At 37.5% G+C, this 26057-nt stretch overlaps 4 protein-coding genes across 7 annotated transcripts; 2 read left to right on the top strand and 2 right to left on the bottom strand.

The window, feature by feature from the left end:
• Positions 1 to 565: 565 nt before the first annotated feature.
• LOC114737992 (telomere length regulation protein TEL2 homolog) lies at positions 566 to 7944 on the bottom strand (the record flags this gene model as incomplete). Its single annotated transcript, XM_028925999.1, has 13 exons — positions 566 to 898; positions 1064 to 1262; positions 1474 to 2240; positions 2708 to 3240; positions 3642 to 3740; positions 3940 to 4148; positions 5166 to 5439; positions 5727 to 5884; positions 6057 to 6242; positions 6693 to 6864; positions 7158 to 7260; positions 7361 to 7389; positions 7725 to 7944. Coding segments are annotated over 13 exons (3105 nt in total), but the record flags the coding sequence as incomplete, so codon positions are not given.
• Positions 7868 to 12395, top strand: LOC114737994 (elongator complex protein 3). Its single transcript, XM_028926004.1, has 9 exons — positions 7868 to 8731; positions 9411 to 9480; positions 9585 to 9757; positions 10077 to 10251; positions 10612 to 10778; positions 10885 to 11104; positions 11240 to 11344; positions 11738 to 11890; positions 12110 to 12395. The coding sequence occupies exons 1-9, from the start codon at positions 8262 to 8264 to the stop codon at positions 12269 to 12271; spliced, it is 1695 nt and encodes a 564-aa protein (XP_028781837.1). The 5' UTR covers positions 7868 to 8261; the 3' UTR covers positions 12272 to 12395.
• A 497-nt stretch (positions 12396 to 12892) lies between these two features.
• On the bottom strand, positions 12893 to 17076 carry LOC114737996 (uncharacterized). Its single transcript, XM_028926006.1, has 9 exons — positions 16774 to 17076; positions 16382 to 16407; positions 16069 to 16153; positions 15759 to 15968; positions 14651 to 14773; positions 14493 to 14550; positions 14306 to 14379; positions 13779 to 13867; positions 12893 to 13700 (listed from the first exon to the last, which is right to left on the bottom strand). Exons 1-9 carry the CDS (start codon positions 16876 to 16878, stop codon positions 13631 to 13633), a joined length of 840 nt encoding a protein of 279 aa, XP_028781839.1. The 5' UTR covers positions 16879 to 17076; the 3' UTR covers positions 12893 to 13630.
• Positions 17077 to 18048: 972 nt separating this feature from the next.
• On the top strand, positions 18049 to 25803 carry LOC114737993 (kelch domain-containing protein 4). Of its 4 annotated transcripts, none has more exons than XM_028926002.1 (20): positions 18049 to 18295; positions 18751 to 18837; positions 18969 to 19037; positions 19137 to 19269; positions 19367 to 19413; positions 19550 to 19636; positions 20248 to 20309; positions 20798 to 20840; positions 21000 to 21080; positions 21226 to 21342; positions 21732 to 21837; positions 22000 to 22063; positions 22306 to 22348; positions 22461 to 22706; positions 22797 to 22958; positions 23321 to 23443; positions 23970 to 24107; positions 24327 to 24413; positions 25151 to 25219; positions 25357 to 25803. In XM_028926002.1, the coding sequence occupies exons 1-20, from the start codon at positions 18164 to 18166 to the stop codon at positions 25447 to 25449; spliced, it is 1989 nt and encodes a 662-aa protein (XP_028781835.1). In that variant the 5' UTR covers positions 18049 to 18163; the 3' UTR covers positions 25450 to 25803. The 4 variants fall into 4 exon arrangements, with proteins under 4 accessions (XP_028781835.1, XP_028781834.1, XP_028781833.1 ...); XM_028926001.1 differs by having other exon boundaries at positions 23321 to 23444; positions 23965 to 24107; XM_028926000.1 differs by having other exon boundaries at positions 23321 to 23444; positions 23959 to 24107.
• Positions 25804 to 26057: the final 254 nt, after the last annotated feature.

Below are 26057 nucleotides of genomic sequence, written 5' to 3'. Positions count from 1 at the left end.
TTTAAAATTAATTTGACAATATAAAAAATAAACATATAAGAAAAATTTTATCTCAACTTACATAAAAATACTTTTAAACTGTGAGTGATCCAAGCACCCCTTTCAACTACTATCTATTTTGCATTTCACAGGTAATTAAAGAGTTGTTCCGTAAAATAATGATTTATTAGTAATATAATTCTTGAGACATTTTATATTACTCCTCCGATCCTTATTATAAGACCCAATTTGACTTTTTATTTGGTCCTAATTATAAGACCCAATCCATTTTGTCTCTTATATTTATGTATTTTTTTCAAGATAATCCTTCTAATAATGATAGTTTTAGCCAATATACTTAATTAGCAAGGATATTTTAGGAATGACAACACTTATTTATTATAAATAACCAACTTAACTTACTTCCTTAATCTCCTCAAATAAGTCAATTGGGTCTTATAATTAGGACCGGAGGAGTATATATATAGGTGATTCTATTTTAAATCAGACTTTTTATTAAGAAATTGTAATTGAACCTCCATAACTTGAAAAATATATAATTTACCGTACACCACAACATCAGAAAAAACTGAAAAAGGCATAAAAACGAATACAATTGGACTTGGAAGCCATTTGAAACCTGTCCGAGCATCGGTGTCAAACTATAACAATAGCCAACTTTACAATCCTATTTATGAACACAGATTACAGGAACGGCCATCAAAAAGGAGTGAAGAGAAGATTGAAATGCAGCATAATAGGATCAGAAATTCCCGTTTAAGTAGGGAATTTTAACCGCCATCTTGGAACCATTGGAAGGCAGAGCAGGACTTGGCTTGAATGAACTTTTTGCTGACTCTAAAGCTCTTGAAGTTTGAAGAGCCATCTCCCCGTGGAGTTGAATGCATTTCATAGCCATCTATGGTCAACCACAAAATTAAAACGAAAAGAAAGTAGCTTCAGAAGTAAATTCAAGATCAGAAAGAATGGAGGAAAAGAGTTCTGGAGGGCTGCGTGGAACTAGAAGGTAAGAGAAGGAAGACGAGAGATTCTAGACATTTTCTGGAGCTTCTAATTTCCTCACCATATAGCACTCGCTATCTGCGTCTGACTCAGCTACCTCGAGCGCCCATGTGCGAATCCAATCGAGGCCTGCAGATATATCAGTATTTCCTTCCAACAAGGCAGTTGCAATGTAAGTTGGGTGAAGAGCGATCACAATGCATGCAGCTGCAAAAAGAACAGCTCTTCTCACATATGCTTCTTTATGATGGCATACCTCCCTGCATATATAAATGTAGTTTTGCCTGCATTAGCATACTGGCAAAAGATGGTGAACCAAACAAGATGCGCATCTTAATTCTACTTGAATGAACGAATAAGGCATATTTATATTGGTGAGATAATAAGCTTTAGACTGTGAAATTCAGTATTATTAAATCCATTAGGCCCTCTCACAACTAGGGGTCCAATAAAAAGTTACTGAGTCAATACCTGGATCTTAACATATCCAGAAGAGAGGTAGCAAGGGCAGATGCTTCTGGGTGCATTGCTAAAGATTTCATGCAAACCCCAAGCATATGAATAAGTTTCCCAAGGACAATGAAGTCCCTGCCAAGCAAATCAACACCATGCCTTTTCTTATCATATCCCTCCATGGCAGGAAGCATGAATGCAGCAGCATAAAGAGGAAACTTGTTCCGGGAACATTCCACATTCTGTTGAGTAGAAGGTAATCCCAAACTCCACCGGCGTGTCTTCCCTCTCTTGATTTGATTAGGTTTAGAGGGAAGTTCCCTCTCGTAGCTATTTGACCAATTCAATATAGTTTCTGTTCTTGAGATCTCTTTCCAGGAACCAGCTCCAGGAGGCCCTGCGCTGCTTGGCAAGAACCATGGTTGGGTATCTGAAACAACTGAGACGAGGGATCCAGTCTTGTGTTTGGGTTTCAAAATTTTCATTTCAGCAAGCTCCTGAGCTGCTTCTGTCATGACATCTAATATCATTATGCGTTGGCTGATGTCTAAATTAGGAGAATATAATAGCTTGTTTAGAGTATCCAGCGCTTCAAATGAGCAGGTGACTAACAAGGCAACTAGGGCCTTTTGTCGTTTGTCTTCAGTAGATTCTTCTGCTCCTTCTACAGATATATCAGAGCAACGAACATAAACAAGAGTTCTGGTCAGATCACCTGCTATGTGTTTAAGTTCATCAGGGGACGCTCTTATGAGTTTTTCCGCAACATCTATAGCCCTTTCCACCTGCAACAAAAATATATGACTTAATCAACATCTAGGAGTCTTTCCACCCAAGTTTAACCCAAAAAAGAGGATACAGGGAACTTGTACCAATCAGGTCCGGCAGAACTTCAGAGGACAATAAATTGACTTTGGGGGCTAAGTCAGCTAGGTTATTTTTATCAAAAGAGTGGGTTATGCTCCATGTCCTTAATCATATGTTTGTGTATCATTCCAAACTGACGATATGCCAGGTGCTAATCACGGCTGGTTTAATAGAGGCTCACAAATTCAAAAAAAAAAAAAAACACTCAAATGAAGTTTACAATTGCAGCAATTATTAAATTATTGAATTAACACCGTGTCATATTAAGCTTAACAGTCAATTGGCATCACCTCGACTGTCAGAAATCTCAAATTCCATCATTATGTAAAGAAGCGGCAAATAATCAAGAAGCAACTATGTAAAGTAGTGGGAACTAATGACTAACCCCATCAGCATCATCAGTTTTTCGAAGAGCTGCAACTACATCAGCCAACTGTGATATTCTTTTTTTCAAATCTGAATCATCATCTGACAAGTCATATGGCTGTAAAGATGAATCACTTGAGGAATATGAATCCTCACTTCCACTATCATCCACATCATTACCATCATTACCAGAGTCTGATTCAAGATTTAGTGAAGCTGGATCAATAATCTCGTCTGGGTCAAGCACATTAAACTCCAATAACTTCTTTTTATCCCTTTTATTCATGCTTATCCCGCTATTAGAGGGGGAATCAGAGCCCCTTTCTGGATCTGACATTGTTATTCTTGTTTCTCCCACACCTTTTACTTTGCAATCTGATGCAGCTAGAGTGCCTTTCTTGGGAACATTTAATCCAAATTCCCAATCAATTGTCTCACCACTGCAGCTTTCATCAAGGTATAGAGGATTTTTTGGATCAATAACTTTAGACAACACTAAAGCAACCGTGCTAGCCATTCTTCTAACTAAATTATTTGGACTCTCCAGCCTACCTGGAACATTACACAAATATTAGAAGATGGATGGAAACTGATATTTCTTAAAATAGAGAAGGCAACAATTTGGCCTTTCCAGCACAAAAATTCAGGAACCTGTCACATTGTTCTACTATTTCTGTTTTTTTTTTTCCCCGATATATATACACACAAATAAAAAAAAAAATCAGAAATTCAGAGTTCAGATTATTGATTCAGAAGTGGAGCCATTTCCCTCTCTGGGAACCCCCGCAGTACTAATAGACGCTTCTGGCTCTAACACAATTTTCCTCAAGCTATGGCTAGGTCTTCAAGTAGCATTCTTGAGGATTATGATAGGCAGTACTCCACAAATATCACATACGTAGTTTCCATCACTATTATCAACACACCCAACAGTTACAAGTAAATGTAATTACAGCTAACTCCTTGAAGAATCAAATGCATGACATCCTTCGTCCCATCTAATTCCTCTTTAGTCATTGTCTCAAGGGAAAGGCCTAAAGCGGCAGATATATCTGAGGCATAGATCAAGGGAAACACACATTATAAGAAAAAGCAGATATGCGCATTACAATGTATACGGCATCAGTCCCTGGGAATGCTCAGAAGGAAGTAGGTGAGAATGTAATATACGAGGAAAGGATTTAGATCATAATAGAACAATGTTTGTCGACTCCCACAGTTTAAAGATTGCTGCATGCAGAAAAAGGATACAAGCTTGCTGCTCAATAGATGCTGTTTGCACAAATTCTTTCTTAGACCATACAGCCACCAGACGCTGGAGTACATGTAAGAGCCCAGGGCGACTATGCCCAGATACAATGGTACCTGGCGGGCATTCATGAACTGAAAATTGAAGAATCCACTTCAGACAACTTAAGGGAAATACTTTCCAGAGCAAGAATTTGTCCACGAACAAAGACCTAGACAGTGGTCATGGAAACAGGAAAAATGTCATCAACAAATAAAGGAGCCATCATAAACAGAAGCAAAATCTTTGCATATTTTTCACTTAAATCTACTTCAGACAGCAAGAAAAACCAGTCAATAACTAACAAATCATAATGAATCTTAGAGGAATGGAAGAATGCCGCCATACCATTTCATGAATTACATTAAATCCAATATTTTCAAGGTGTACAAAATTTTATGAGGCAGGTAGATTGTTCAAGTTCCAAAGTAAAGTGCACTACAATTAGTAGATTCCTGCCAATAAGGATCACAGCAAGATTCCCAAGACATTTTCTTGAACTTGCCAGCCAAGCCAACTCAAGTTCGCAAACGCAAAATATTGAGGCATGACCAAAGAGGTTGCTACTAGACAGGAGGATTTCAATGAAGGTCAATATTTCTTTGATGAGTTCCCATTAATACTTCCCCTAAATCGCCGGGGTTTAGTGCCTGTCTAGTACCTCATAATTGGCCAAGGCCTAGGATCTAGCTATATGCATACTGACTTATCACAAGGTACAAATGCATGAACGGTGAAATACAAAATTCTGCATTTCATCAGTGGCAGACTTGTACCGCAACAAAAAATAAAATTTATCCTACTGTGTTAGACCAGCAAAATTTTTACTATTACTACTCTGCGTGAATTAATTTAATATGAGGCATGATATCCCCCACAAAAGTGGTTCTTGAAGAAGCATATAATCTTGCAGCATCCACAGCTATTTAGATTAAGGGTACGAATACAACATGATAATTCTTATCTTTCTTATTTACTTTTCTCCTGATCCAATCTTCCTTCAAAAAATAATCATTCTTCCTTCAGTTTTCTTTCGCTTAACCTTACATCAGATTCAGACTATCTCAGACAGACAGGGAAGGCCACACATTCAAGTGATTCACATAATGAAAGGCCGAAAGAGAAATATTGTCCAACCTGACAATAATCCAAAAAGGTTAAACGGAAAAAGTAGCACATATCCACTAACCTGACGGAAGCCTGCTGCTTAAAAGTGCGATGAAACAACAACCACAGAACCCAATAGGCTAGCATATCATTTGCATGCTGAGAAGCTAGCTGATGCAAAATCTGCTCAGAGATTCTTTCCACTGCATAGGGATCTCTAATTGTCTCCATCATTCTCAACCAGAAAAAAGAATCTGGGTTTGACTCAAGCAATTCCTCAGTAACTGAATCATTACTTAGCAAGCAACTCTGTACATGACTTAGAACTCGGGGGGTTACTTCCCTTGATAACAGATCTACAAGAAAAGAGAATCAATCAGAAAACAACCTTACTGACGTTGGACAGCTAGTCCAGACACAGCTGCAGTCCACAACACTAATGGCAACATCACAACACAAAATGGCTGAAATTCCGTCATGATGTTGCTTTAAACTTGCTATTTATCCATACAGAAAATGAATTTTCCCAGGGAATCAAGACACTATAAGAAGCAAACACAATTCATTTCACAAGGGTAAAAGGCTAACACAAATCATACAGACACATATGAACTTGTCCCAGTGCCTGAATTTTTCTAGTTACCAGCAGAGCCACGGCGACAGATGCGAGTAAACAATTCCCCACCAAATATCAGAGTACCACTGTTGTCCTTTTCTCCAATCTCCATTCTATTTTGCAGAACCATATCTCTTTCTTCTGCCAGGGAGAGCAGTTGGATGATAATCTGCCTGAAGAACAAGCTGAATATTTTTGGTGAAGAAAAAACGTGGAAGAATGAACCAAGGAACTAAGAACATTATCATCCGCAAAGAATGAGACATCAAGATATGTTGATAAATTCAAAAAGAACAGCAAAATCATGCACACATAGAGAATGCCACTATCCAAACCAAGACTTAAAAATTGGGATACTGAGATGACAATGAAGTCAGAGAGTTCATTCTTGCTTTGTCAGGAATAGATGCAACAATCTGAGCCACCCTAGAGACATCTGCCTTGAATTGTTCATACGTAAAAGCTGCTGATTTATGAGAACCACCAAACTCTCTTGCCATTTGAAGCACTCCTTTATGTTCAATCAAGCACAGTACAAGCAACCTATCATAGATGTCAAAAAAAAAAAAAAATTTTACTGACGTTTCATCATTTCAGATTGTAAACAGTATGTGAAACAAAGTATGGTTATGAAAACATCGTTAGGACTAAAAGATGTCAATGTTGCAATCATCAAATTCAAGGAAATCAAACCTAAAGAAAGGAAGGAAGGAACAATTGCCAGTCACTCTGCCATGGGTATTCAAATATATGCATTGGATTCCTATCTGATAATACCTAATATATTATAAGCAATTGCCTGATGTAGAAAAGAGAGAGAACAGCAAGTGATTTACACATTCTGCATTGAAATTTCTAGATGGCCCAAGGCATTGTCATCACAGGTCAGCTTGAATGCATAAAGGTGCAGGATATGAATTCATTTCCACATGGTTGTCAGAATAAATGGCTTGTAAAAGAATTCCAAAGGCAGTTAAATATTAACAATCACACCTTTCAGAATTTGAGAGGACAGCATTAATATCTGGACCATCAGTTCCATTATGCTGCAGTGAAAGAGCCAAAATCTGCACAACCTCGGGGATAAGTCCATGAACAAAGAAAACATCGTAAACATGTTTCTTTGCAGAAAAGGGAAAACAGGCCAGCCAGTTGGGGGCAACATCTGTGCAGGCAATTACATCTTATATGAGAAAAACAGGACAAGTAAAATGCTGATAATATTTTGCCAGGGAAAAAAAGAAAAAAAGAAGTAGAAGAATTGGGAGCACATAGCACAGAAATAGATCCTACAAAGAGTCATCAACTAAATTCCCAGCCACACCCCTTCAGACATGCTCTTATATGGATATTATTCAAAACTTTCCAAAGGAAACACCAACAATTAAAACATGCACCACAGGGATGGTTCCCGATGTGCTAATGCGTGATAAAATAAATGACTTTAAAAAGAATTACCAAGTAACAAGAATCGCGCGAATGTTCGAAAAGCAATCCCATGGTAAAATGCCTGCCACCACTCTGCCCGCTCTTCTGCTGAATGAACTTTGACTCCCAAGACCTAAACATGCCAAAAAAAAAAAAAAACTGATGAAAATGTAGATTAAAGGGATCAGTTCAATACAACATTTCAAAACTTTGAACAGATTAATGACAGAAACCTGGTCCCGGTAATTCTCATCAATGCTACCTGTCAAGTTCCAAATACCAAAATATTAGTTGTCTCCAAATCAATATATGAGCAAGTCAATGAGTAGAACAAAAAATTGAATATATTTGGATAAAGTCTTCCTATTCATTTCGGGAGTAATAAAAACTAATAGAAAAAGATGTTGCTTGACACTTTCCATTAACATTTCATTCCAGTTTCATCCTCTTCCATGAAAACATATTCATTATAGGATTAAAATGAGGAATATTGCGGCTAAACGCTGAACAAGAAAAGAAACTGATAAACCCCGCGAGAGAACAAGAAGCAGAAGCACGGGAACACCGAAATAGCGAGAAATTGTGCATAGGACTAACCTGAAATATGAGAAGAGTCAATAGGAAAAAGAAGGGTGGCAATGGAGTTAAGCGTACAAATGACTTGATCAACGTGTTTGGCATTCTTTATAGTTGATATCACTTCGCTAGTTTTGTCAAGGATTGCAGCTTCCAATTCCTCTTCTTTGAACCCACCTCCCCCATCTATCCAAGTTTCCTTTTTCTGCAACAAAATGGACCGTACAACCTTCGTCTGAGTTTAGCAAGCACAGACGACGGAGGACGTAGGAACAGACGGACGAGGTGCCTGGCGCAGGCAGAATGTGAAAAATGGACTGACGGCCTAACGGCCACGAATTCTAGGATTAGGTAAGCCCTCTGCCGACACGACGTCGTTTTATCAGGGTCGCAGCTAGCATAAAAAGGAGAAGGGGAAAAAAAGAACAAAAAGAAACAGAGAGAAACGGGATCGCAGGAGGTCTTTCCAGTAAAGAAACGAACTTTCCGCAAAACAATCGACAGATATCAGAGCATCTACTGTCTTCTGCAACTTCTCCCACATCAACACTGTTGCTTATGGCGGCTGCAGCAGTAGCCGAGCCTAGGAAAGCCCCTCGACCGGGTAAGGGTGGGTTCGAAGCTCATGGCCTTTCTGAAGAGGAAGCCCGGGTTCGAGCCATTGCAGAGATCGTCAACTCTATGGTGGACCTCTCGCGGAAAGGCCAGAACGTCGACTTGAATGCGCTTAAATCCGCAGCATGTCGCAAGTATGGACTTTCACGTGCACCCAAGCTAGTGGAGATGATAGCCGCCCTACCGGAGACGGAAAAGGAGGCGCTGCTGCCGAAGCTTCGAGCCAAACCTGTCCGAACCGCCTCTGGAATAGCCGTCGTGGCGGTCATGTCCAAGCCACACCGTTGCCCTCACATAGCGACTACTGGTAATATTTGCGTGTACTGCCCCGGGGGGCCTGATTCGGATTTTGAGTACAGTACTCAGTCTTACACTGGTTACGAACCAACTAGTATGCGAGCAATTCGAGCTAGGTAGGTTACGAAGCTCTCTATGTGCTTGTTTGTTTTCTTGTCTAAGCATGTTAGTTTGAGTTATGATAATTGAAACTCCTTCACAAGCTGTCTAGATTATGCCTGAGTTGAGCTTTCTGGGGATATTATCAGAATCAGAGTAGTATACTCTATTATTGTTGCAGCATCTAGGGCAATTATATCGTAACCTCAAAATTGAGAGCTCAGCTTAAACGTTCCTCCAGATTATTGTTGAGTTCTCTATCAGTGTATTATACTATAAAATACTGAATTAAAATCTCAACTCCTTCATGAGATGCATTATGCATCATTGAATCACGTACCCTATTATTGGGCCAGATGCTAGATCAACTTTGGTGTTCTTTCATCTCTTTTCTTGGCGCAACTCTGTATCCCTGATCGCTAGAAACTATGATTGGGAATTCTTTTTGTTAGTCTATGATTCACAATGCCGCATATTTCAAATGGTGAAAACTGAAAAGTATAGTTGAGAGTTTGGACTTCCTGCTAGGTGTGAACTATTCTCTTTCTAATGCAGTTTCTTCTTAAAAATTTGGTTGTTCTTTCTGTAATTCTTTTCTCTGGATGCTAATACTCTGGTGACATGATCGGGTACTCTTCACCCTGTGAATACTCATGCTAATCACTTTGAATGTTGTACCTGCTACTCTGGATTTAGGTATAACCCATACGTCCAAGCTAGGAGCAGGATAGATCAACTGAAGCGTTTGGGTCACAGTGTAGATAAGGTTTGGATCTCAATCTTGAAAAATATGTATTTCTTGTAGTTGTTGGGTGCTTAGATATATTTGTTGATGGTATGTGCTTAATAATATAATGATGTGTTTTCCAGGTTGAGTTCATTTTAATGGGTGGTACTTTCATGTCCCTTCCGGCAGACTATCGTGATTACTTTATAAGGAACCTTCATGATGCTTTGTCTGGGCACACTTCTGCAAATGTTGAAGAGGCAGTTGCCTACTCTGAGCATAGTGCAACAAAGTGTATTGGCATGACAATTGAAACGTAAGCTTCCATCATAATATTTAAGATGATTCTGAAAATTTTCGTGTATTGCATATGGCTTTAAACGAATGCCCAGTAGTTGCTTACTTTTTCTCCCTGTTAAAGGAAATAATGCATCCTCTATTTGTGCGTCCACAATATTATCTGCAAAGTTTATCAACCATGATCTTCGCTTTGGCTTAGGGATGGAGGTTCTAGAATGTTTCTACCATTTCCATTGAAGCTTATCAAGAATCATTTTAGTCCAATGTTGTTTGAGTTCAATGTGGTTGTACTGTCTGGACACATTAATTGACTTGGGCATTTCTACATTTATCAGGAGGCCAGATTATTGTCTTGGTCCTCACTTGCGGCAAATGCTTTCTTATGGCTGTACACGATTGGAGATTGGAGTACAAAGCACATATGAGGATGTTGCTCGAGACACTAACAGAGGGCATACTGTAGCAGCTGTCGCAGATTGTTTTTGCTTGGCAAAAGATGCTGGCTTTAAGGTTTGCTATTGAGCCTCTCATTAATTTTTGCGCTGCTGCAGTTTCAGTAGTATACTGACACAGTTTTGTCCTACCCAACGATGCTCTTGTATATTCCATCTGTCAACTCTTTGTAAATCAATAGGAGATCATGCATGTACTTTGCGTTCAATATTTTTATAGACTCCTGTGCTGCCTCATCAATCGTGCCTTTGTCAAAAGAGTACGATCATTAATCAGATGATGCATGGGCGCACTTAGACAACTTTCTATAGTCTCACAATCTTGTTTGCCCCAATTGTAGCCCTTCTGAAGATGGACTTGGATAATATACTAGTTTTGTCTATCTCTTTATCCTAATCTGCCCAGCTTATGCTTTAGGTTGTTGCTCACATGATGCCTGATCTTCCAAATGTTGGTGTTGAGAGGGATTTAGAAAGTTTTCGGGAATTCTTTGAGAGTCCCTTGTTTAGAGCAGATGGACTTAAAATATATCCTACACTTGTAATACGCGGAACTGGACTTTATGAGCTCTGGAAAACTGGCAGGTACTTGTTATTTTTGTTGTACACATTTGCATTTTTTTCGCTTGCTTATCAATTTCTTAGTATTATTTTTTATTAGGAAAATAAACATTTCACTATAACATTTTAGGTATAGGAACTATCCGCCAGAGCAACTGGTGGACATCGTAGCAAGGATCCTTGCCATGGTGCCCCCCTGGACTCGTGTTTATAGAGTTCAGCGGGATATACCCATGCCTCTGGTTACTTCTGGGGTTGAGAAAGGTAATCTAAGGGAGTTAGCTTTGGCTCGGATGGATGACCTAGGATTGAAATGTCGTGATGTTCGGACCCGAGAAGCTGGAATCCAGGTTATTATATAGAACTAGTCTCCTTTGGAAATTTTATACGCTAAAGAGAGCATATGCTTTGAATTCTTTAGGTAAAAATATGCAATTAGTTTGCTGAATATTTGGGATCACCAATAAACATCTTGTGTTTTATAGGACATTCACAACCACATCAAGCCTGAAGAGGTGGAGCTTGTGCGTCGTGATTATACGGCAAATGAAGGTTGGGAAACATTTCTGTCATACGAAGACACTCGACAGGTAGGTTGACCTCTCTTTTCCTGGTCCCTTTGTTTGCGACCATCTTACTCACATGCATACAGTATCTTTCTCTGTTCTTCCCAATATTTTCCCGCTTCTATGATCATCACATTTACTGGTGACATGTAAACATATTATGATTGCTGATATAATTTTCAGAGGATATATGGCTTTTCTGTTGATCTGGATTAATGGTCAATATGTCCTTAGTTCTGAGATGACTAGTGGGATGTTATCCTTCACTTTCTATTACAACAATTATGCATGCCTCTGGTGTGAGTACGTAGTAGATTGAAATTTTCCGTCTAGAGGGACAGGTCTCAACCCGATCTTGTGATCCTGCTGTGAAAAATGAAAATAAAAAGACCCTCTTTGTGCTCCGATTCCATACAGGATATTCTTGTTGGTTTGCTGCGTCTGCGAAAATGTGGTCGGAATACTACTTGCCCAGAACTTACGGGGAAGTGTTCTATTGTTCGTGAACTCCATGTTTATGGAACTGCTGTTCCAGTCCATGGACGGGATGCTGATAAGCTGCAACACCAGGTAGTGCTCTAATGCTATTATAGAGGTTACCTACCATAACGAGATGAAGGGGCAGATAATCTAAACAGATAGGGGTTTAGTGGTTTTAGCCTTAGAATTCATGAAGCGGTTGATTTTTGTTAGTCGGGGAAATAATTCTTCAGCTGCGAATATATTCACGAGAGTAGAAAAGCACCGTACGAATATACAGTAGTTTCCTAACCTTGATGATTACTGCAGGGTTATGGTACACTATTGATGGAGGAGGCAGAACGAATTGCCCGCAGGGAACACAGGTCAACAAAAATAGCTGTAATTTCGGGAGTAGGCACCCGCCATTATTATAGGAAGCTGGGCTATGAGCTTGAAGGGCCTTACATGGTGAAATATCTATCGTCATAATTACTTCCGATGGAATTTTTGTTACGTGCTCAGTGTAGGTACAGTGCTACCATAATACGAACAATGTCGTTGAATATCTTGAGCAGTCACAATTTTGCTAAGATATCCTTCATTCACCTGTCAATTTTTTTCCATTTTCCTTACGAATCATAGTATTTGACTAATTTATGGCTAATCATTATTATTCAAGCACTAAAAAAAAAGGAAAAACCGTCTTAGAGGTATTTTTATTTTTTCAGCAATATTAATTTTTATAACCTTGTCCTTTTAGTATTTTTAGTCTTTATATAAAGATTAACAATATTAATAGAGTAAAATTAAAAATTTAATTAAGAGACAAAATGAAGATACCAAATTGAAAATTAAAAAAATGAAAGTTGAAAAAATGTCTAGGTGACTTCAAATCCCAGAAAAATTATATTAAAATATATCATCAATCATTTGCACAATTTCAAAATAATTAAGAAGAATGTAACCATAGCATATCTTTTTACTGATTCTTTTAGGGCCATGTCACACATGGCCCGGGCATGGCAGTAGCCACATCAGCGAAATCATCTTTCCTAACAAGGGATATCAACCATTTTGATATCAAAGCCAACATTCTACGACACCTAGTCATTTTTCAGAAAGAAAACCGTATATAGACCTTAAAAAGGCACCTAATCATTTTTACATGGCATCATTCTGCTAAAGGTGTTAAAAAAAAAAAAAAACCCCTGATCTACGTTAAATTAGTACTGTTCCAAAACTACAAGGTATGAGACAAATGTTCATTCACTTGCAAAGAGCATAAAAAAAAAAATGAAAAGCAGCATTACAACAACAGAACATATATTACAACTCAGCACAGGAAGAGTGGCTAAACCAACGCCATGTTTGATTTCTTTCAGCTACACTCAACCAGAATTCTCTACAATTCCTCCCCTGCAGGCAGCAAATAGAAACATGTTTGGGTGGACAGTAATAACAAGAATAAACCTATGGCAGTCGATTAAAAATCATAAAGGTCAACTAATTTATGTTTGGTCATGTAACTCAAATGACGTACACCAACGGTTAAAAAGCAAGACCAAAGGACCAATCCTAAAGATCAGAAAGGGTATAAATAAACAACACAGCTGCAACTTAACCCATCAAAAGTTCAGGTTATCTTACTTCCCAACTAATTTGAGTCGCAAGATAACTTGATAAAGTCCTGAGATTCCAAACCCCCCCCCCCCCAACCTTTTCTTTGGCCAATTCCTTGTAAGAACGAAGCCAACTTCCTCATTATTTAGAAGTTAATACAACAGTCCAGCCAATTTTGTCACGCACAAGACCAGAACGGAACCATTTAAAAGGCATGAATAATACCAATCATGATGGTTTTGCTTTTCGGCCCACTTTTGTAATTCGCCGAAGCTCTTGAGTTCTACTCTTCATATCTCTGCAAATTTCCCAGTAGCATTATGAAATATTGTTGAAAAGCCTCAGTTGATTCCACAGCTTTATAGAAAATATTTACCTTTGTACCAAATAAACAAAAAGATAAAACACAGGAAGTAGCACCATGGTCAATGCTCCCGCAGCCAAATAGAAGATACTCCTTTGCTTCTGCAGCGGGAAAAAAGAAAGTACCAGGAGGGATAATTAATATCTTTATCAATACACGATTGCAAGCTATAATAACTTAGCTACAATTAACCTGGAAATTTTCAGGGATTGTTACATGTTGGGATTGAAAGATAAAGGCCATGCTTGAAACTTATAGACCTTCCTAGGATAGAAGTATTGCGTGCATGTTTAAATTTGGAATTTGATAAGAGCTACCCTAAAGAACCAAACAGAAAAAGCAATGTCTATGAGGTTTTTCTCCAAGAAATGCATGAACAGAATGGATAACACCTAACAATGTGGATAATTTATGACAAACCATGAAAGTCCAAAACTACTGCAAATTAGCAGCGACAACTTTCTAAGAATAGACATTGAAATAAGTAAGTGCTTTAGCAATACAATTTAAAAGAAGAGCATTGGATCTTATTATCTTACCCTGCCACCTCTAACGAAGGGTTTCTGTTTCCCTGAGCAGGTGTGAGCATCACAAAATTGGTGCAGAAATAATTCTACCAGTAGATCATGACATCAACATGAGAAGCCCAGTGAAAGAATAAAACATAGTAGCATTTTAACAGTAAATTTAACACAGATAGAACATCCTCAGAAATTATAGGCATACCATGAAGGCGGCTTGCTGAGGGGCCCCCATTCAAGGGAAAACAACTATCTGCAAGGCTCTGTAAATACATTGTGGACACGGATTAGGTTGAAATATTACAATGCCAGAGTTCATGTGTGAAAAAAAACAAAAAGGAAGAAGAAGCATTGAAGAGCAACCTCGCATAGGTGACGATTTCTCCCAGCAGCCGCTGGATTACACTTGGTTTTAGAGGTCTTGGTATAAATCACCGCATCACAATGCAAGGCCCCACATAAATCAGCCAAGCATTTGCCATGACTCTGCGTTTAAATGAAACAACAAAGAAATCAGGCTCAAAAACAACAGAGCTTTCAGCAATTATGATGTGATATCAAGTGTAGCAATGCATTTAAGGAGAGCTCTACGCTTTCCTCCAATAGGCACAGAAAGATTTCAATACTTGTGTATGCAATTTGAATGAGAAGGTGTTGCACAGGAAATGCATAAAAAACTATAACGAGCTTTCCACATACTGACACATATTTGTCAACAGATTCTTTCTCAAGAAAAAGGTGGAGGGGGGAGGGGAATAAATGAGTGGTTTGTAATAAAAAGTCTGGGTTATTGTAACAAAGAGTATATCATCAACCACAATAATAGATGCAAAAAAGAATACTGAAATGACATTTAGATATGACAGGAATGGAGAAAAACAAATAAAAATATGAAAAGTAATGAGTAGAGTACCAAGAATCATTGATAGCTATAAGATAACATCAACAATAGAAGTCTGGTGCAGACGAATCAGAATAGAGCGAGATAATCATAAGTCATGGCATCAGAATCTTTTTGGTTTGAAGGTTTTGGCATTCGTAAATAAACTCAGCCAAAAATTTTTGAAAATGAAAATAAAAGGAAAACTGATGTTACAGAATTGCTAAGATATTAACCATTAACCAGTAGTATCATAGCTCTTGACCAAATTAAAGGCCCGTTTGGAACAGCTTATAAATAGTTTATAAGCTGCTTTTCAATAGTGATATATAAAATACGAGACAAATATGTGAGAGGAGTTTTGTCTCGGCTTACGTGAAACTAGCTTATAGGGGATTTTCACCACTCTGCCAAACGGGGCCTAAATACTCTAGTGCTTAAGGATTTATATCATCCATGGCTAGTAATCACAGGCAATCTTCATCACACTAAACTCATCTAGCTGAATGAAAACATAAAGATGAAAGCTTGCACTGCACATAGTTAATGTATGATTCAAACACGTTAAGCCAGGAATAAGAAATTACGTACTACATTTAGAAGATTGTAGTGTCTGTTATCAAAATGCTGATCAAGAAATTTTTCAGCATAGAAGCTTTTCCTACAATATCCACACCGCCACTCATTTATATCTATGTGAATTTTATGCTCTTCCTGATCCCTGAATATATTATTGTCGGGATGAAGTCTGCACTGTTCTGGGAGCTGATAGTTTTCTCGTTCGACGAATGGCACCAAATACTACAAAACCGACATAAGTGACATAATCATGGAGGTGAAGTTCAAAATGCACTAATTCATGCTGTACTGTATAATAATGATGAAAAAAAATATTCCATACCTCCTCAATTATTTTTGAAGCCGCCCTACTTCTTTCTCTTGAGCAATGTACTTCATGAGCATGCTCTTGTTCATGTTTATTATGTCTACATGATAAAGCATATCAAGCTGGGCGTGAGATTGAATTACGAGGCCACTTACAGTACATGAAGTGGGACTGTGCAAGACAGTGAGATAAAAGCCAAGTTTCCTAATGAGCTAGGAACAAACTTAAATGCATCAGTATCAAAACCGTGTTAAATATGAAAGTTAAGCCATGAAATGTAGTGGTTGCTGAGTAGTAACGATAATTAAGTTGTTGCCCATTCCTATACCTTCCACCAGCAGATTCCTCATAAACCTGGAGCAAATATTTCAAAGACGGAACATAACAATGTCAATGCCGCATGTTTAGGCAATAAACCACACGCTCAAGTGAAAAGGATGCTTATATGTTTTTTTGTAAATCCTAATTAACCCAACTCTATCAAAGACTAACAATGTTGAGCTTGGAACCCATATGTCACCTCTATTGCAAGATTAAATTTCATATAAAATGGTTTGTATAATTCCATAGCAGCAAATATTGACGACAAAATGAACCATACATAGCTATTTTTTGCTGCAAAATTATTATTCAATAAAACTCCAAGTTTTAGTCCATCATAATTGACCAGACGAATACCAACACATCGTATTCGTAAAGGGCGCATAATATTAAGATTACCTGGTTTTCATGTAAGAGAGGCGACGATGAAGAAACGTTGACGATCTCAAAGGAAATCGTAATTAAGGTGATGAAAATGGAAGCAATTGTTGTAGCCGACTTCATCTGTCACGCTCTCTTACGACTTGAACGCCGGTCCCCTCTTCTGCCGGATGGTTTCCTCCGTACCTGGGACGGAGAATGAGTGGATTTTCAGGCCTATACAGTGTCTTGATTTTTTGGATGCTCCAAAATATGCCAACTTTCCGCGCAAGATTTTCCGGTAAATATCGACGGGAATTTGGTGGGGGGAGAAGGGACTTTTTTCCCTTATAATTTGCTGTACTCACAGATAGATATATAAAACCCTGCAATTAATGAGATTCATTTCAAATGCGCGAGTAAAGTGATATACAGGCTTACATGTATATAAACACACCTATACATAAAAAATAATATTTAAGCATAAATAAATTAAATCATTAGATAATAAATTAAATATTAAATATTTTGAATATTATAGCAGCATAAATTCTATGACAAGGTACATGGCTACATGCACCAACAAAAATTCCATCGCAACCTACAAATGAAATTCTTGTAGTCTTTTCCTGAATGTAAAGGAGAGGGAAAAAGCATTGGATGAATGAAAAAATTAAAAAAAAAAAAAAAAGTTAAAGCCCCATAATTTCACAAGCACTTGGTCTTAGAAGACTCTTTACCTCCTTGCAAGTCTTCAAGGATCACATTTTATTATTATTAAATTGTGGATTGGTGCAGAATTTATATAAATATGACACACATACCAAGTCTAATTTCATATCATATATCTGACATGGATATATTCTTTTTTCCCCCCTCGAAATATCATTGCATTATAATATAGTCGTTAGTATATGATGTATATTGAATTGACCAAGATACGTTTAACTGAGAAGTAAGCTCCTTGTTTTTGATCTCATGGTCTGGTTGCCAGGTTGGAGCTTTGTAAACTGGACGCTCCTTGTGAATGGCAAGGCACATTGTTGTTTGAGGAACTTCTTGTAACTAAATAATCTCCAGTGAATGTAAATTGTTTTCAACTTATAACCTTCCACAAGCAAATAACAAGTTGAAGGATTTGTTTGTGCTCACAATGGTTAAAATGCAACTTTGACCAAAACAGCTTAGATCAAAACTGCGTTCTGGTATTATGTTTTTAATACAAGGTAAAAAAAAAAAAGTGATCTTTTTTATGTATTGACCCAACTCCCAAGGCCTTTTTTTTTTTGGGGAAAAAAAAAATATGATAGGTCTGTGAGATCAAAGCGGGGGCGCGGGGTGATTGTTTTGTGTATGTGCCCTTCCTAGAGTCCAACTGCCAGGTGACTACGCTCTTTGGGGAGTGCTGCCGCGCTAACGAAAGCCAAAAATGGGGAAGAAGACGAAGAAGCCTGGGAAAGGCAAGGAGAAAACAGAGAGAAAGACTGCGAAAGCAGAGGAGAAGAGAGCTCGCAGGGAGACTAAGAAGCTTTCCCCAGAGGACGATATCGATGCCATACTGGTAATCCTTGATTTCTTCAGGCTGTCATCACCATAGAAAATGCTGAGCATGTTCATGATGACTAATGGCATTCCATTAAAGTCCCAAGCGATGCCTCGTTACCGGAAGATATTTTGTACATACCGTAACTTGGTTGCGGCTGTGTTCATACTTTTACAACATCGGCTTTCTTGTCTTGAAATTAATCCACGCGAGGGAGAAACGAAGTTCCTCGCCTATTTTTCTACGCATATAGCTAGAAAAAAACTGATCTTTGAAGCTCCCAAGCACTTGTCACTGTTTTGATGAACTGTTGTTGCTGGTCGCGCTGCCTCCCAAAAGCGGCATGACGGCTGATGGTGCTTGATTTGATGTTATGGTCAGATTGACCTGTGATGTAGTTTATTGTGGAACAACTCAATTATGTGATTCTTTTCTATGCAAGTTTTTAAACGATTAAATGTGTCTGTTGACAGTTAAGCATACAAAAGGAGGAAGCCAAAAAAAAGGAAGTTCATGTTGAAGACAATGTTCCTGCACCTTCTCCTCGATCCAACTGTACGGTAATGTTTTGGTCTTGGGTTATCGTTAATTACAAACAGGTTCATTTCAATTGCACAATCTCATCTATCTTGCTGGTGAAAATTTGTCTGATATAAGGTTTTATCAATGCCTCTTTTGCTCACTTATACAGCTCACAGTTAATCCCTTGAAAGAGACAGAGTTGATTCTTTATGGTGGTGAATTTTACAACGGTAACAAGGTCAGATTTTAATGGTGATCAAGACAATCATATATTTGAAGCATTCTGGTTTAAGTGGTTCTGTTTGTATTTTGACGGATACCGTGGGAATTTGTACAGACTTTTGTCTATGGTGATCTTTACCGATGTGATGTGGAGAAGCTGGAATGGAAACTAATTTCAAGTCCTAATAGTCCTCCTCCTCGCAGTGCCCATCAGGCCGTTGCTTGGAAGAATTATCTTTATATTTTTGGTAAGCTTTTGCTTGATGAGTGAATGTCTGCATCACAGTCTCCTTTTTTCCGCAATGGCATATGACTATATGTCACTTCATTTTATTCATTCTTCAGGTGGTGAATTCACATCTCCAAACCAAGAACGATTTCATCATTACAAGGTTGGACTTGCTTAATCTTACTTCCTTGATGTACATAAATGTGGTTCACTTTAGTGGCTTTGACTATTTAGAAAGAGATTAATTAAAGTGCTGCTCACTGTCTTTAGATGCTTATTTTGAATATTAATTTGCATAGGACTTTTGGATGTTGGACCTGAAAACAAATCAATGGGAACAGCTTAATTTGAAAGGGTGCCCTAGTCCACGCTCAGGACATCGAATGGTAGGCTCAGTTTACTTTGAAATGATTAATGTATCAATCAAATGCTAGCTACTAATGAAAAATGTCAGATTTAGAAATCGTGAATCAAACAAAAATTTTGGTGTGCTTAATTTGGAAAATTACCCTTTCCTATGGTTACATTCGTTTTTCCTTTTACCCGCATCATATCATGCTGCTGTGCTGTGACTGTATATATCAATGTTCTTCAGATGATCTCCTTATGCCCTATTTATGTATGTATATTCAAATGATGCTGTGTCCTGTAACCCGCCAAAGCATAGGTTGCTTCTGTCTTCTGTGAGCACATCTCACAGGAAATACATGATGTGTGCTGAGCCACAAACTAATGCATGTGATTACTTATCACAAATGTCATATAAACATTTTTATTTTTGTTGGTTTTGAAATATATCTGTCTTCTTCAGCTCAGGGCAAAAAAAAAAAAAAAAAGAAATATATCTATCTTCTGGTTTGTGATTTCAATATCATATCTGTTTTAGAAATCTTATCTCTGAATGTGACTCCCCCCTGCTGCCATTTATTAATGGCTGTATTGATCTTGTTTTGTCTTCACTATGCATTTCTATTGAAAGAATATTGTTCTTTTACAGGTATTGTACAAGCACAAGATTATTGTTTTTGGTGGCTTCTATGACACTCTTAGAGAAGTGAGGTTGTTAATGCTCTTTATTTGTTTATTTTGAATAAAGTGGGTGCTCATTAATTTTTCAAGATCGTGTTATTATTGAATCCATTGTTTTGCAACCAGTATTTTCAATTGTTTTCTTCATGAAAGAAAAACTTTCCATAGCCCAAAGTCAGTAGTTCTGTGTTTGAAAATTGAGTTTTTATGTTCATTATTTCTCATTATACTTTGGAGCTAAGTTAATCTTCATGAAAGAGAAACTTTCCATATCCCAGAGTTAGCTAAGTCATACATTTGCGTATGTTCCTATAAGAAAATGTTTTTTTTTATTATCAAACATTGAAATTTTAGGCTCTCTGTTCCTTGGTGTTCTTTACTTCTCTGGCTTTGCATGTAGAACTTGAGTTAAGATCTTCGGAATTTTATTAGCATTGAGTATTGGTTTGTATTGATGCACCTAAACTGCGTTATGTCTGCCAGCTGAAGATTAAGAGACCTTTTAATTGACTATGCAGGTACTACAATGATCTATTTGTATTTGACCTTGATCAATTTAAGGTAAAATTCGAATTTTGGCTTACTGTGCAATCAATTCTCTACTATGCTATCATGATTCTGTTTAACTTTGATTCCAGATTGACATTCTGGACAATGCAATAAGTCCCTTGATATTATATACGTTGATATAATTAATACCAACCTGATTTTGTGCTGTAGTGGCAAGAAATAAAACCTACGCCTGGTGCGATGTGGCCAAGTGGGCGGAGTGGTTTTCAATTATTTGTTTACCAAGATGAGGCAAGTAAACTATCACAGTCACTTATTTGGAGCTATTCTATTTTACATTACTTGATTTCATGTATATATGCTTGTGTTTATTAGTGTGGCACATTAGTCCTGCATGAGTTCATCATCATTGTAATTAATCCTTTTGACATTGCAGATCTTTTTGTACGGGGGCTATTCAAAAGAAGTTTCATCTGATAAGAATATCTCTGAGAAAGGGATTGTTCATTCAGACATTTGGTCCCTTGATCCTAAGACTTGGGAATGGAACAAGGTGATAGGTTGGAGTTCAATATTCATTAATTTTTCATTTTCCTCAACTTAGTCACGTCTAAGCTTCTTAATAATGCAGTTCAATATTCATTAATTTTTCATTTTCCTCAACTTAGTCACGTTTAAGCTTCTTAATAATGCAGGGTAAGAGTTTAACTTGCACTTGAAGAAATGAACACAATTTTTGCTGGAAATGTAGTTGAATAGCGGCACCTTCTCCTTTTAGATGATCATCTGTGGAATTGCTTTTTTTAATCTTTTATCCATTTGTCTTTATTCTTATTTCTGTTGTGTGCTTTTGCATGGGGAAACGCACACCTGCTCTGCATGTTTTAGTTTATTTTTGCCCAACTGATTTATTTCATCATCCCTTCTCTCCCTTCTTCATAGGTCAAGAAAAGTGGAATGCCTCCAGGGCCTCGTGCCGGGTTTTCCATGTGTGTTCATAAGAGGAGGGCAGTGCTATTTGGTGGTGTTGTGGATATGGAAGTTGAAGGTTCGTTTTTTGGCATTTATCATTTCCATCATTTTGTAAATTGTTGCTAGCAACTAATAATAGGTGTAACAATGAACTTAATTTTATGTACTATGTTTTTGAGGGGGCCATGGTGATACGTCTGTGCTTGCTGAGTTTCCTGATCACATTTATATTTTGCAGGTGATAAAATGATGAGCTTGTTCTTAAATGAGCTTTATGGCTTCCAATTAGATAATCATCGCTGGTGAGTCCTGTGCTCATATTGTATCAGTAAATATTTTCTGAAGTTGTTTTTTGCCGTTGTGAAATTAATTTCTCTCATGCTTTTGCAGTGTTCTTTTACCCTTTATTACAACTCATTCTTTATCTTTAAATACTTTTGCATCATTATTTTATTCCATATATTGGCTAGAGTTGAAATGTCATCTCGTAGTTAATTCTCTCTTGTTGAGCTTATTATTAATCATTGATTTTATTTGTGTTTAGGTATCCATTGGAGCTAAGAAAGGAGAAGTCAACGAAAGATAAGGTAGACTAAACCACTTGCAGTTTCTCATGAAAGCAACGCTACGTCTTAAAATTCAACCTTTAGAGATTTTGATGTAACAATATATAGCTGATTAATAAAATGGGTTTTCCAGTTAAAAAAGAATGAACGGAAGCCTATAAATGATGTTGATGACAAACGAAATCCTCAATTGGAAGCAAGAGAAGAAAATGAGGATTCAGAATTCCCAGAAGAAGCAAGCAACATGGGAGTCAACATTCATAATTTATCCCAGAATATTAAATCAAATATGACTATTGCTGATAGTGCAACAGCTGAATCTGAAGGGAACCTGCAGGAATTTCGTGTTAGCTTGGACACTCAAAGTTCTTTGCCTGAGGTTGTCATTGTGGATGGACTATTTTATTTCACTGCTTTCTTTTGGCCCTGTTATTGATTTTGATTGATAAATATTGTGCGAATTTTCTAGGTGGTGAAGCCTTGTGGACGTATTAATTCCTGCATGGTTGTTGGGAGAGATACATTATACTTATATGGTGGAACAATGGAGATTAAGGATCGAGAAATCACTCTTGATGACTTGTATACTCTGAATCTCAGCAAACTTGATGAATGGAAGTGCATAAAACCGGTTTGTTGCACTTTCTTAACTAAATTTTACAAACATGCATATATGCAATACTAAATATAATTTTATCGCCAGTAAACAAAGCTAGAAAAGGAAGAGGGAAAAAGTAGAGTGACTAGAAATATACCTAAAACTAGTTATTAGAAATGGAAGTGACCACTATTTTGTTGCTTGTTTACAGGAGACCTCAGTTGTCTCATTAAATATTATTAGAAAGATTATCTGGTAACATTTTTGCTAGCTACTAGACCTATTCAATATGGCTGGTCTGCTATGAGAAATCATGTGGATTAGTGAATTTGGTTTCGTGTAAAATATGCATTGCTTTATTTGTAACAGTCTGACTCAGATTTTCTTCAACCCAGGTATCGGAATCTGAATGGGTGGAGGTTTCAGATGATGATAATGAAGATGATGAAGAAGATGGTGAAGATGAATCTGATGGTGATACCCTAAGTGATGATGATGAGGATGAGGATGAGGATGAGGTGGTGCCCATTCTTACTTTGCAAAACAACTGGGAAATGAAATCTAACTTGATTGTTCACACCTTAAAACTATTGAGGGTGTAGGGTGGGAAGACAAACAGCACAAATGTCTGTTCTTCAGTCGTTTTAAACGCTATTTCTTTTGCAGTCCGCATCTCCCTTATATTTAAGATTGACCTCACCTGTTAGATTGAGTTGTCACCTTCTGGAATCTTGCCTCTTCTTTTTGCCTTTTGTTGCTTCGACTCACTTGAGTTGTTTGCTCTTTCCATGATACTGATTTTGCATTTTTTTAAAAACAACTTGAGACATTCTTTTAAGCAAAAGTTTACTCCAGAAGCATTGAATTCCCACGTACTATTTAAATTATTTCTTAGGCTTTTTTTGTTTTTCCTATGACTCAAATTGCCATACCACAATAATTTTCAAATATATATTAGAGAAAGGCTTTTTCAGCATGTCCTTTATAGCATGAAGCTTCCCGGTGTATTAATTTGACCTTACTTTTTTGGGATATTTGTCTCAGAATGAATCAGTTAAAGTGGGAGATGCTGTTGCTTTGATTAAGGGTGGGGTGAAAAATCTGCGGAGAAAAGAAAGAAGGTCACGAATAGAACAGATCAGAGCAAGCCTTGGTTTGTCAGACTTGCAAAGAACACCAATGGTACATCAGTAGCTAATGCCTATGATTGGATGTTGAAGATAATGAATGTTTTACCTTATGAGTTTCATATATTTTTGTTCATGTGAGCTCTTTCACTTTTGCTAATTGTGTCCGGTTGTCTTTTTGCCTGTGGAAATAATGAAATATCTGTAGGCTCCAATCTTGTCTTTGTTTCACCATGCCTGTTTACTGATCATCTTTTGCATATTTGATGTCAAGCCGGGAGAATCCTTGAGGGATTTCTATAGGCGTACAAATTTGTATTGGCAGATGGCTGCTCACGAACATACTCAACACACTGGAAAGGTATGTCTCATTTCATTGTCTGTCTTGGTCATCTTTCTTGTCCATTAGGTTTACTTTAAAAGTTTGACCAGCTTTCCTGTACTTTATTCCAGTTGACATGAATTATCTTTTGTGTAGAATCTGTATTATATCAGTAGTTGTGTCAAATTTTGCAGATGCATGAGAATTGAAGTACCACCTTCAGGATGAAAATAAGGCTTCAATTGATTCTAATTTATCTTCCACCTATTGGCTTGGGTCCTTGTTCTTGTCAGTGTTAAAAAAAAATCTTTAATTTATCCTAATTTTGCTTACGAATGGTTTTTATGATGTTTCTAGATAAATTATTTCTTCACTTTTTGGGCTGCATGCATTCTCTGTTCAATATGTTAAATCTATGTCTCTCAAAGTTAGCTGAACCTTCCCCCTGTGTAATTTATGGTGCCTGGTAACATTGCTGAACAACACCACTCCCTGTGTTGTTTCAGGTTGGGTTTCAAATTTTGAAAGAATTTTGTTTTTTCAAAGTTCAAGATGTTCTTATTAAAAAAGAAAAAAGTGATTATTGGGTTAGTTTACAAGTACTTGGCAGAGCACACCCATTTGTATGTTGCATGTTCACTCTCAGACTCTGATATGACCCTATTGGTCATATTCAAGTTACACCGTGAGTGTCCTGTTTGAGAACATATTAATATGATTTTCATCACTGATGAATGTCTTCACCTTTGTGGCAAAATTCTGGCCTTGGGTCATAGGAACTCCGCAAGGATGGGTTTGATCTTGCTGAAGCTCGGTACAGGGAGCTAAAACCTATTCTTGACGAGGTAATATTGTTTTGCTGATTATGGGGCTCTCAGTTCTGCCTAGGATTCAAATTTTAATCTAAAAGCCGTTGCTTTTGTTGGTTGGCATCATTGCCATTGTCTTTCACTTGTTCAATTTTTTTCTTTGGATACTGCAGCTGGCCCTATTAGAAGCTGAGCAGAAAGCTGAAGAGGATGAAGGGCCTGAAACTAGTTCAAAGAAAAGAGGCAAGAAGAAAACTAGAAACTGATTATTTAGCCCGAAAATCCGGCATAATCAAGGCTGTAATTTAATATGCAATTTTGGTGGAGTTTGATGTCAAGAGATGCAGAGTGCGCGCTAGAAACTACAAACATATATGCATATGATTGTATGAGATTATAGATTAGCTCGCAATCAAACCTGACTTCTGCGCGTTTGGTTTCATGGTTTTCAATATGAAGCCTAACAAGCTCAGATTTGTTGTATGAATTGTGTAATAGTTTCACCCAAGGCTTTTCTGCCGCTTTTCTTTTTTCAAAGAGTTTTATGGGAAGTCACATTGCACGGGAGAGAAGTCCGTGGCCTTGCAATTAATCCTTATATACGTGATTTTCTTTCTTTCTTTCTTTCTTTTAATTGGGAGGGGGTTGCGGTTTGATGTGTAGATTGAAAACCAGGTGTGTTTTCCATGTGTTGCACAAGAGCTTATAAATTAAGAATTATTATATTGTAATTGCAGCTAAGTGAAAAATTCTCACCTAATTGCAATTGAGATCTTTTTAAAATGAACCCCAACTATTTGGCAATTAATTTAGGTATTATATATGCATAAAATAGCCCTTTCAAAGCAGCCAAAGAGTAGAAAATGATGTTGCT

Source organism: Neltuma alba, unplaced genomic scaffold (genome assembly GCF_004799145.2).
Source record: "Neltuma alba isolate B1F8T4 unplaced genomic scaffold, ASM479914v2 tig00013514_pilon, whole genome shotgun sequence".
In the NCBI taxonomy this organism is placed as follows: domain Eukaryota; kingdom Viridiplantae; phylum Streptophyta; class Magnoliopsida; order Fabales; family Fabaceae; genus Neltuma; species Neltuma alba.
This window is presented reverse-complemented; position numbering and strand designations above follow the sequence as displayed.